At 36.6% G+C, this 13522-nt stretch overlaps 1 protein-coding gene across 3 annotated transcripts in view; it reads right to left on the reverse strand.

Moving 5' to 3' along the window:
* Positions 1-13522, reverse strand: part of abr (ABR activator of RhoGEF and GTPase) — a 296797-nt gene that overhangs the window by 99862 nt on the left and 183413 nt on the right. For all 3 annotated transcript variants that reach the window (XM_084113285.1, XM_084113286.1, XM_084113287.1), the window contains 2 exons: positions 11456-11563; positions 9738-9798 (listed from right to left, as the gene is read on the reverse strand). In XM_084113285.1, the coding sequence (XP_083969411.1) occupies positions 9738-9798; positions 11456-11563 (169 nt within the window). The remainder of the gene's footprint in view (positions 1-9737; positions 9799-11455; positions 11564-13522) is intronic.

The following is a 13522-nucleotide window of genomic DNA, read 5'->3' on the forward strand; positions in this document are numbered from 1 at the left end:
CTCTCGTCACGGCCATAAAAGAGAGAAGTTACATTGAAATGGAGAAACCCACCCAAATTAACTATTAATTATCTATCTATCTATCTATCTATCTATCTATCTATCTATCTATCTATCTATCTATCTATCTATCTATCTATCTATCTATCTATCTATCTATCTATCGTAATAATGTATGATTTGCAAAAATGAAGACTGCTGCTTCTGTGTAGATGAGAGAATCAAAGTGTATGCGCGTTGTGCACACTCTACATTGATTATGGCCAAGCATGCGCCCTTAAAATAGCACATGAATAACATGCGCAACGCGCCACTGACTTTAAACTATTTTTTCCTGGTTAGTGGCGCAATTGTTTTCTAAACCTGCAAAATAGCATGAAGGAACGTTTGCGCCGGAACACGCCTCCTTTTTTGCGCTGAACCGCCCAGGGAGCGCAAGTTCATTCCCTAGTTTAGCAACGTGCTTCTGTGGAGGGAAAAGCGCGCTTTGCGCAGGTGCAAAATAGGAATGATACATGTGTCGGTGTACAAAGTCAATTGCGCTGGGTGCAAGATAGGGCCCCTAGTCAAGATAGGGTCAGATAGCAGGATTAGACAGATAACAAGCCACAATAAAAAAACAATAACAACATCATCATTTGATACAACAAAAAAAAACACAACAAAACAAGTCTCCACAACAAAAATGATGTACAACACCGAAACACAGCACAGCAGCACAAACATTTAGGTATACATAATACTCTACATAGTACTGATCACAAAAACAACATTATTTAAATCATAGGTTTAATAAGGAGTTAAGTGGTAGAATTGGCAAAACAGCTGCAATTAGCAGTAACCAACTTCTTTATTCTATGTTTAAAATCATTTAAAGAGATGAGGGATTGTAGTTTGAGTTTGGTCTGCACATCATTCCAAGACCAAGGGCCATAATAGAACAGGCTTAGCTTTCCAGCCTCTGTTCTGATAGCCGGCACTTTGAAATGTAGCCAGTTATGTGACCTGAGATTATGACAACTTTGAAATGATAAAAATTTCCTATTTAAATAATTTGGAAGTTTTCCTAAAATAACCTTGTAAATTAAAATATACCAATGTTCAAGCCTGCGCAAATGAAGGGATGACCATCCTACCAAACTGTACAGTATACAATGATGTGTCCTAAAACTAGAGTTAGTGACATATCTGAGAGCAGAGTGATAAAGGGGGTCAAGTTTGGACAAGGTGGACAGAGAGGCAAATCTGTAGATAGTATCCCCATAATCAATCTGTGACAGGAAAAGGCTAGCAACTAAGCGTTTTCGTGAAGCCAATGAAAAACAGGGCTTTAGCCTATACAAAAAAAACAATGTGAATTTTAATTTCTTTGCAAGATAATCAACATGGTATTTAAAGTTTAGGTTTTTATCCATCCAAAATCCCAGATATTTGTAATTATCTACAGACTGGATACAGACTCCATCCAGTGACGTGATGGAGAAGGATGGTAGCTTTGTTCGCCCAGTAGTAAAAACCATAACTTTAGTTTTATGTGGGTTTAACAACAGCTTCAAATCTAGTAGAGCATGTTGCAGGGTACAAAATTTAAACTTATCACAAATATTATTAATATAAACTAGGAAAAGCAAGGGTCCCAAAACTGAGCCTTGTGGAACACCCTTCGTAACAAGAACTGGGTTTGACATATTGCCATATTTGACCATTTGTGAACGATTGGTCAAGTAGCTATGGAACCATTTGACCACATTACATCCAATGCCAGCTCTCAGCAGGGTATTAACCAGTAATGGATGGTCCACAGTATCAAACGCCTTTGTGAGGTCTATGAACAGAGAAACACAGGTAAATTTACTGTCCATAGCCTCTTTAAAGTCATCCATGACTTTTAAAGTGGCGGATATTGTACTGTGCCCCGACCGGAAGCCGGATTGCATTTCGTTTAAAATGGTATGCGAGTGCAAATATGATTTAAGTTGGGTAGCAACTAAAGATTCCAATATTTTGAAAGAACAGGAAGATTAGAAATTGGTCTGTAGTTGTCATATCGATCGCCAGCTTTAAATAGGGGTGTAATGTAAGCTTGCTTCCAAATAGCTGGAACCTGATTAAAACTTATTGACATGTTAAAAATGTGAGTAATAGGCTCAGCTATAACCGGTGCAGCCACCTTTAACAGAAAGGGATCCAGACCATCAGGTCCGGGCGCCTTTTTGTGGTCTATAGAATTCAGCGATTGCATAACATCTTGAACTTGTAGGGCTTCAAAATCAAATGAGAAAACAGCGGTTGAGGGTGTACTAGGTAGCAAAAAACATGTTGAAGGATCAACTGAAATTGATGGAAACTGCTGATCAAATAAATGACCTGCCTTCTTAAAATGAGCATTAAAGGCATTTAATATGTCACTTTTATCTGTGATAGTTATATTTCCAATATCAATTGCTGGGGAAAATCTGAAACCTTTTTATTCTGCAATACTTTAATTGTTTTCCAGAATTTAGATGGATTGTTCTAATTATTCGGACCTCTAAATCAAATTATTATCTTACCTCAACTACTGATAATTTAGTAGTTGAGGTAAGATAATAATTTGATTTAGAGGTCCAAATGGCTGAGGTACATTGATTTCTCAAAGTTCTGAAACGTTGCCAGTCTACATTACTGCTGGTCCTCCTTGCGAGGGACTACTGTTTATTTCTTGATTGAACTAACTGGGCTAGTTCTTGAGAAAACCAAGGATTATCCCTAAATCATTTGTGACTCTAATGAGAGCTGTCTCGGTACTATGGTACGGTCTAAATCCTGACTGAAAATCCTCGCAGATATCATTTCTTTCTAAAAAGGAACATAGTTGTGAAGATACTGCCTTTTCTAGTATCTTTGACAGAAAGGGTAGATTCGAGATCGGCCTGTAATTGACTAATTTTGTAGGATCAAGTTGCGTTTTTTTAACAAGCAGTTTAATCATAGCCAGCTTAAATGTTTTTGGTACGTATCCTAGAGACAAAGATGAATTAATGATAGTAAGAAGAGGATCTATGACCTCTGGAAGCATCTCTTTCAGTAGCTTAGTCGGTATAGGGTCTAACATACATGTTGTCGGTTTAGATGATTTAATGAGTTTAGCGAATTCTTCCTCTCCTATAGCAATAAATTAATCGAATTTTTCCTTAGGGAGACTACAATGCACTCCCTGATGCAATACTGTAGTAGACGGTTGCATAGTTATAATTTTGTCCCTGATATTATCAATCTTATAAGTGAAGAAGTTCATAAAGTCATTACTGCTGTGTTGCTTGGAAATTTCTGGGCTTGAAGCTTTCTTTTTCGTTAGTTTAGCCACTGTTTCAAATAAATACCTAGGTTTTTGTTTATTTTCTTCTAATAGGGTTGAAAAATAAGCAGATCTAGCAGCTTTTAAGGCCTCTCTGTGTCAATCGAACTCTCTTTCCATGAAATGCGAAATACCTCTAGTTTTGTTTTCTTCCAGTTGCGCTCCATTTTTCTGGCTGCTCTCTTAAGTGCCTGAGTGTGCTCGTTGTACCACGGCGTTGGACTATTTTCTTTAATCTTCTTTAAGCGCAACGGAGCAACTGTGTCTAAAGTGCTGAAAAAGAGAGAGTTAAGTTTCTGTTGCAATATCGAGTTCTTCTAAGCTATCCGGGATGCTGAGATGATGAAACTGATTAGGAAGATTATTAATAAAGCAATCTTTAGTGGCAGAAGTGATAGGTCTAACATATTTGTAACACGGAGTCGGCTTTGCAGCCTTGGCTAAATGTAATTTACACGAGACTAGATAATGATCTGAGATGTCATCGCTCTGCTGCAGAATTTCAACGGCATCAACATTTATTCCGTGTGATAATATTAGATCTAGAGTATGATTACGACAATGAGTAGGTTGATTTGCCATTTACACTATATATTTTTACATTAAGCACCAACACTTCAAAAGAAGTATATTTAAAACTAGATTTCTTAGTGATTTTGAAAATATTACTATAAATTACAGCGACACCTCCCCCTTTGCGTTTCAGACGAGGTTCATGTTTATAACAGTAATCTTGCGGGATGGACTCATTTAAAGTAATGTAATCGTTTGGTTTTAGCCAGGTTTCTGTCAAACACAGCACATCTAGATTATAGTCAGTAATCATATCATTAACAATAAGTGCTTTTGAAGTAAGGGATAGAATATTCAGCAACCCAAGCTTTATCATTTGCTTATCTGCATTATAGCTGTTTTGTATTTGTTGAATTAAATTTTAAATCAATTAAATTTTTAACCTTAGATGGGTTGAAACGTTTTTTGGATTTCCAAATTCAGGGAACAGACACAGTCTCTATGTGATGATAGCTACGTGAAAGAGTCTCTATGTGATGGGATTTATCTGACCTTGGTGACATGAGACAGCTAGCAGACGGTCGGTTAAGCCAGTCTGTCTGCTTCCTGACCTGAGCCCCAGATTGTCATGTTTTATCTCTAAGACTATGAGCCAAATTACTAGAGAGAAGAGCAGCACCATCCCAGGAGGGATGAATATCATCTCTTTTCAACAGGTCAGGTCTGCCCCAAAAACTTTTCCAATTGTCTATGAATTCTATATTATTTTGCGGACACCACTTCGACAGCCAGCCATTGAGTGAACTCAATCTACTGACTGTCTCATCACTCCTACGAACAGGAAGGGGGCCAGAGCAAATTACAGTGCCTGACATCGTACTTTCAAGTTCACACACCTTTTTAATATTAATTTTGGTGATCTCCGACTGGCGGAGTCGAACATCATTTGTGCCGACGTGAATAATAATCTTAGAGAATTTACGATTAGCATTTGCCAGCACTTTTAAATTTGCTTTGATGTCAGGCGCACTGGCTCCCGGCTCCCTAGCGAATTACTAGCATGTTGTGCTAGCAATAACGATTTAGATTGAAGCTAGCTATGTCAGGTTAATGTGTGATGTTGAGTAAGTTATATTTAGCAGTATAAACAACAAAGAACGATAGTAAATAATGATTCAAAACAGAAAGATATACAAAGCTTTCAGACGCACACCAACGCAAACAGCAGCAGAAGCAACGAGTAGTGCTTCTCTTTAACACAAAATATAGCTCCAGTTCAGATGCAACTGTCATAAATGAGTGAACTGAAAAGTTTTTCAGACTAGCCAAGTTCTGAGTCAGAATTCAAACTTTTAACTAAGTAAAAATTATTCCGACGCACAGTTTTATAAATGAGACCCTACAAACTGAAGTGCAAATTTAGGTCAAGTCATATTTACTTATATAGCGAAACAGGAAAATAATGATTCAATGATGCAAAGAGAGTTCAATTCTGCTGTAAAGCAGCTCTTAAAGAAAATAATGACATTGTTCAGCTGACGTAAGTTCAATTCAATAACCGTGTAAAGTTCATCAATTATGAAATTAGTTAAATTCAGCAATAAAGTAGCTCTGCAAAAAACAGTGATGTCATCGTCCAGCTCAATTCAGTTCTCATCCAATAGTGTCAGTACAGTCAAATTAATAATATTGCTGAATTTTAAGTGTAAACAACTAAGGGCGCTTTCACACTAGCACTTTTGGTGCGCACCCGGGTTCGAATGACGTCAGAGTTCGGTTCGTTTGGATGATGTGAACGCTGTCTTCCGAACTCGGGTGCGCACCCGCGAACCGTACTCGAGTCCGATTAAAAAGGTGGTCTGGGGTACGGTTCATGTGAACTCGGGTAAGGTTCGCTGCTGATATGAACGCAATCGAACCAAACCGCGGAAGTGAACCGCTATTGATGACGTATAATGTGTCTTCGGCGGACAGCCCGCTGTCTTTGAAACGTTTTCAGAATTTTTGCGGCAGACAGACGTAAGTGTGTTTCTGAATGTCTATGTTGAAAACAAAACCAAAGGTTAAAAAAAAGAAGAACAAATGTCAACCGAGCAAGTCGATCCATTTGGGCGCCTTTTCATTCGCGGTTACCAAGCAACACCATTACGCCAGCTGCAGCCTGATGACGCAAGCGTACCGCGGTTTGGATAGAAATAATATAATGTGAACACAGTCCATCGGGGGCAGGGGGAGGAGGGAGCAATCAAACTCGGGTTCGGAACAGGCAATCGAACCAAGTGTGAAAGCACCCTAAGAGAGCCAAAGGCGACAGTGACAAGGATGCCAAATTACATCATCTGGAGAAGATTTTCCATCATCTGAAAAGATACCATCCCAGCGATGACACAGAGAAAATGAAAATACGGTCTCGTGTTAATCTGTGTTGATAGCAAAATGGCTGGTTTATATTTTGCACTTTTTACTAAAATTTCTACCAGTGAAATACCTTAGTTTATTTTTTTTTAACATCTAAATCTGAACTTTTTTTTTTTGTATAGTTTGTACCTCTTCAAATATTTGAGATGTTTGCTGCCAAGTTACAAGGCAACCTAAATTCTAATGTTTTAAGGAAGAAAAAGCATGTTTGAACAGTTAAAAGTTTTCTTAAACTATTCTAAAATTTAATTAATGAACTCTGGTTTCTCCAGGCTTAAGTCATCATCAGGATACTCTTCAATCTGGTATATCGATCAATATGAACAAATATTGTGATCATATTTTTTGCCACATAGCCCAGCCCTAGTTGATCTCCAAGCATGCAGTATATGGTAGGAGTGTGGCGAGATCTCGTGCCACCTTTTCACACTCGGAAAATAGAACTTGAAGGGTTAGTTCACCCAAAAATGAAAATTCTGTCATTAATTACTCACCCGCCTGTCGTTCCAAACCTAAGACTTTTGTTCATCTTTCAGTACACAAATGGAGATCTTTTTGATGAAATCTGAGACTCTGTACTCTCCATTGACAGCTACGCAACTACCACTTTAACGCTTCAAAAAGATCGTAAAGCTAATATCCATATAAGTGGTTTAGTCCAAATTTTCTGAAGAGACTTGATCACTTTATATGATGAACAGTTTTAATTTAGTCTTTTATTCACATTTAAACATTGATAAGAAAACATAAACAAGAAGCTCAACCGAACCTGCTTGACGCGCGAGAACAAACCTTATTGGTTCTTGCAGAAGCTCAAACGTGCTGTGTAACACATGAGAATGAACCTCATTGGTTCTCGCAAGCATACTTGAGCTTCCGTTTACCACAACTGATGTGAGAGTTCATGTTTATGTGAATAAAAGCCTAAATTCAATCTGTTCATCATAAAAAGCGATCGTGTATCTTCAGAAAATTTGGACTAAACTACTCAATTCAAATGGATCAGTTTTACAATCTCTTTCTGAACTTTTTGAAGCGCTATGAAGTGGTAGTTGCGTTGCTGTCAACGGAGGGACAGAAAGGACTGAACAGCACAAGGTCCTTTAGACTGCCTAAAATAAAAAATTAAAAAAATAGAAAAACTCTGCCACTGTGAAACTAAATCTGCTTTTAACATACTGACATGGTTTGAAATTAAATACATTTATATCCAAACTGGTAACTGCAGTATTTAAGACTGCATGTGGAAGTGGAACAACTTGTGTAAATACAAATTGTTGTTACAAAATTGTAGTTACACGTGTGTACTTACTGAAGTGAAAAAAGTGTTGTTACCAATGTCCTGTTACACATTTGTACTACTTACACATACCATTCTGTGGGTTGTTACATATGTGTAGTTACACAAATATTACAGCTGTAGATACTATGTACCAATGTGTACTTACACTGTAGTCACATATTATGTACACATGTAGTTACCATGTAAGTTCACAGGTATTAGGGCCACTTAATATAAAGTGGGACCCATTCGTTACAAGACAATTAGTGTAGGGCTTTCACAAGACCTCGATTAAATTCTGGTTAAATTAAATGCCGGAAGTGGAGCATTCCACGGACGAGAAACCATGAACCATATTATTAGACCGTTTTCCAAGGCTTGCATGATATATTACAACAATTTTAAAAATCATAATCCAGCATAGTGTAATGCTCTCATTTATAAACCTACACTAACATAGAATACATCAGTATCTTCTTAAATATGCAAACTGTTGTTCATCACAATTTCAAAATAAAAGTTTGAACCCTCGAGTTTGCATGTTTTGATGTCCTTGTTCAAGAAATTACAGTGGCTGTAGCATTTCTATCGTAAAGAAATGGCCAAATATTGAAGATTAGGTGGACACTTGACACTTGTTTGGCCAATATTAAACAAGGATTTGATCATGCTGTAAAGTGTAACAACAACAATCACCAGGCCGTTGGTGCTATCTGCAGGTATTTGTTACAATACATAATGTACATAAGTTGATTGTTTATAATATGTAGGCTATATTACATTATGTATTTGAACAGTGTTGTTCAATAAAACTATAAATGACTTGATTTTGATACTTTATGTAAACCAATTATTATTGCCTCGGTTATTATGTTATTTTGAGTCATTTTAAAGGGTATTCACTAGACCAATTATTCGATTACCAAAACAATTGTTAGTGACAGCCCTAGATTAGTTAAATGATAAGTTAAATGCACCTGCATAGTTTTGCATTTTGTGACTTTCAGTTGAATAAAATAATCTTTTTCCAGTCATATTTTGTCATTAAAGATTCCTTAAATATAGTGTTTCTTAAAAATATTGTCTCGTCTCTTCTCGTAAACCCAATATCTTGTATCGTCTTGTGAGCTAAGTTGTATCGTCACACCCCTTGTATATGGTATACAGTAGCTATGCGAAAGTGTGTTTAGTTGTTACTACATTGTGTATTTTAGCATGACTGGAATTCTGTATTGACCAATCAGAAGCCATAATCGGAACTACTTGTTTTATAAGTGCCATTGTTCTTAAGATCTTTCAACATTCTTAAAAATAAAGGTTCCAAAAGGGAGTTATCACAGCAATGTCATAAAAGGACCAACTTGGGTTCCCCAAAGAACCTTATATTGAGCAGATTTTAAAAGAAATATTTTTCTCTTAGTATGAAAGAATATTTTACTAATTTAAATATATAATTTTACATAATAAAGAACTTTTGTAGTAAAGGCTCCAAATATCAAAGTATATGCACGATTACCAGACATCCAGCTGCACTGAAATTAGATAACATTCTCTGGCAGAATTAGGCTCTAAAACAGTTTAACCTTCTGATCAGATAGCATTGGACACAATTAAAACAAAAATCACAAAACAAACCACACAACAATCATGAACTGAGAGTCATCCAGATCATCAGCTTGTCAAAGCATTAAAATGCAATACAGTTACCATAGGTGCAGTTACAACACAGCCGGAGAACTAGAAGAATCTCCATGACAAACTTCCACTGATCCTGCAGTCTTCTCTAAATGCTCTCTCACTACTTCCTTCTCATTCTGCAGCCCCTTTTATCCATCCCTCACAAACACGGCCAAGACAGCAAGAGAGAGAGAGACTCATACACTCCTGCTCTCCCACACTCCAAAACACTCAGAATGAGCAAGCACACACTCTTCCTCACACACACACACACACACACACACACACGAGATGTGGATGCTGCATACACAAGTAGAAAGATGCAGAGCTGAACTCATTCTTAAGAGACACTGCTCACAGCTCACTTACACATACATGACAATTCACTCTCGCAATGAACCAATCAACACATCAAATCACATACAAACAGATTCAAGCTTTCACATACTGTAAATACGGTTTGCTCATGCATGTCACACACACATCACAGATCAATAGATACACTCTTACCCTCCATGGTGGCAGTTGTGGTGCAGTCCTTGGATTCTTTTGGACCTTTAACTTTCAGATTCTGTCAACAGAAAAGATGCCTACTATAAGCACACACCAACACAAGTGCACATATATACAGAGCTCGCGTCTGGCTCAGAAAGCAGAATGTGACGTATACATCCTGAATGGAATAATGAAGAGAAATTTTATGCAGAAGGCTGCTTGTGTATGTGTGTGTATGAGTAAATCCATCAAGCTGAGGATGATAGCTAGATGTGATGTGAACATGCCACCACAATGTTGTGGGCACTTGCATTGCAATAGTGCTGATATTTGGTTTAAGCCTGTTGCTATGCAGTTGCTAGGTCAAAAGAGTCCAGCCCCAATTGTATTTTGGGGTCTTTAGATATGGCAAGGCTGTTCTAATTTAAGTTTATGTAATTTTGCCTGTTATATCAAAGCAAAATCTAGATGAAAAACTAGATGTTTAATACTTTGCATGTCTAATTCTTAGGGTTAAGTGTTTGTTCAAATTATAATTTTAGTAATTCCCACAGATTTCGTGCTCACACCAAAAGCGCGTGCACCACTCTCATAAAGCAGCCTCTCAAACAGCTTGAGAGTACAAAAAGTCCTTTTTCATGGCTTATTGCACTTAAACTGTCAAATACATGCCAAATTGTCAAAATGCCCATCTTGCAGATTATTCAGATAAATACAGTGAGATTTGGGGGCCCTATTTTAACGATCTGAAACGCAAGTATCAAACGCAAAACGCAAGTAACTTTGTGGGTGGATCTCGGCGCAAATCTAAAATGGGTTGGTCTGAAGTAACTACATTACTCATAGGTGTGGTTTGGGCGTAACGTGCAATAAACCAATCAGAGTGTCATCTCACATTCCCTTTAAAAGCAGGCGCGCTTGTTCCATGGCAGATTGCTATTATAACGGCGGATTTGCCAGGCGCACGCCAGGAGCGGTTCACGGCCGAGGAGACCAATGTTCTCGTCAGGGCCGTAAAAGACAGAGAAGTGACACTGCATGTGGATGGGAGAAACCCATGTATAGGGCCCTTGGAATGCAAATAGTTGAGAGAAAAAGCATTGTGTAACAGAATATTGGATAGGTATATTGGATTATCAGCAGCCTGATAAACCTTCTGCTGTCTGTCATGTTAATCAAAGAACAAAAGACAAACAGAAAATCATTTGCTGCTCTTGGCGGAATAACTTTTGTAGCTTTAATTGAAAGCATTAATCTGTATTTCATTTTTCCAATGAAGACTATCCAGTGTTATTTTACATTTGATTACTTTAATTTCTGTATTATTTCTTACCTGAATACTACTGTTAGACCCACCTGAAAAACTTAAAGCCATGTTTATTTCATTTGTCTCTTTATTTCTATTGTATTTATTTGTGCTATCGTTTGCAATTTGCTTATTTGCTCTTATTTTATTACAGACTGTTTACTTTTCTTTTTTTTACATTTAGTTCAACGATTCAAATAAAGCCTCCCTGTTCTGTGTGAAAACGATTGCAACACAATGACCCAAATTATCAAAAAATGATAACAAAATTAACAAAGTATCTGTATGGCGGTATATGAGGCAGTTTTCCCTGTGGTATTAGAAAATGGTTAGGAATATCGATCATTTTCAAGGTATTGTTTCAAAGTTGGAAATTCCAGTATCGTGACAACACTAGTGCAGGATGGTTGAAGGTAGATGACCTCACCTCAGAAATCTTCTGAAATTGGATGTTGGCCTGGCTGCATTTCTCTGCCATCTCCACTGCGACCTTATAGTTGTCCACAAAAGCTTTGTACACACCGAGCTGACTGGCCTGAGAAATAAGCAGAGGAAAAAAGGTGGTAAATGCAGTACAAACACACACACAAAAGGGCTTTTCACACTGTGCTTAACCACGGCTTATTCTCATTCTATAGACCGCTTTTAACCCCGGGTAAAGGTACATTTCACATTTGTAATTTAGAAGCAGGGTTAGCATCGCGTGTTTTCTTTCCTCAAAAAGTAACTGAATTTGTGATGTGATTAAATAATTGTACGCAATTAGATGAGGATTTTTTTTTTTAGCATTAAAAACTTTTCACAGACCAAATATATATACATTGAAATCATGAAATCTGCCAAATGAACAAAAACTAAGGTAACACTTTACATAAGGTTTCATTAGTTAACATTAGTTAACTACTTTAGTTCACATGAGATGAACAAGAATGAACAATATTTCTACAGCATTTATAAATCATTGTTAATGTTAATGTCAACATGTACTAATACATTATTAAAATAAATCATTTTTATTTGTTAACATTAGTTAATGCACGGTGAACTAACAATGAACAACTAGATTTTTATTAACTATCATTAACAAAGATTAATAAATAGTGTAACAAATGAATTGCTCATTGTTAGTTCATGTTAATTAATACATTAACCACTTCTCTTCTTAGATCCTTTTCTTAAAATCATTAATTCATCTTTGTCATTAGGATGTACCAAAAACTTTTAAGCTGGCTATTATTAAACCTTTTTTTTTTTTTTAAAAAACTTGATCGTAGAGAATTAGTCAATTACAGGTCGACCTCAAATCTAACCTTTCTGTCACAAATACTAGAAAAGGCAGTTTCCTCACAACTACAGTACCAGTCAAAAGTTTGTAAACATTACTATTTTTAATGTTTTTGAAAGAAGTCTCTTATGCTCATCAAGCCTGCAGTTTAAAAAAAAAAAAAAAAAGAAAAAAAAAAAAAAGGTAATATTATGAAATATTATTACAATTTAAAATAATGGTTCTCTTTTTTAATATACTTTAAAATGTCATTTATTTTTGTGATGCAAAGCTGAATTTTCATCAGCAAGTACTCCAGTCTTTGGTGTCTTATGATCCTTCAGAAATCATTCTAATATGATGATTTGATACTCAATGATGGAAACAGTTGTGCTGTTTAATATATTTTTTTTGGAATACTTTTTTAGGAATTAGGAAGCATGGCATTAGTTCTCACTGTTGTGCTGATGATACTCTATCTATAAATAGATCTATATTTCTCCGTGCCCTAACTAAAATTTCCAATTTACAATATTAACGGAATGCATAGCTGATATAAAAAATTGGATGACTAGTAATTTCCTACTACTAAATAAAAAAAACTCTGCACGTATTAACCCAGAATACTGTCTAACACTTGATGGCTGCTCTGTCAAGTCTTCGTCGTCAGTTCGTCGTAAGAACCTGGGTGTGCTTTTTGGTACCAATCTTTCATTTGAAATCCATGTTTCTAGCATCTGTAAAACCGCATTCTTCCATCTTAAAAATATATCTAAATTACGACATATGATTTCAATGGAAAATGCGGAACAGTTAGTTCATGCGTTCATGACCTCAAGGCTAGATTATTGTAATGCTCTACTGGGTGGTTGCCCTGCACCATTAATAATAAAACTTCAGCTGGTCCAAAACGCAGGAGCTAGAGTTCTTACTAGAACCAGGAAGTATAACTATATTAGCCCGGTTCTGTCAACACGGCATTGGCTCCCAATTAAACATTGTATACATTTTTAAATCTTGCTGATTACTTAAAAAACACTAAATGGTGTAGCTCCCCAGTACTTAAACAAGCTCTTAACACATAGTCCTTCACATCTACTGCGATCTCAAAATGTATACCTAGAATATCAAAATCAACTGCAGGAGGTAGATCCTTCTCCTATTTAGCACCTAATCTTTGGAATAGTCTTCCCAGCATTATTCGAGAAGCAGACACACTCTGTCAGTTTA

The sequence above is a fragment of the Abramis brama genome, assembly GCF_963993115.1.
Source record: "Abramis brama genome assembly, chromosome: 5".
NCBI classification, from domain to species: Eukaryota; Metazoa; Chordata; class Actinopteri; order Cypriniformes; family Leuciscidae; genus Abramis; species Abramis brama.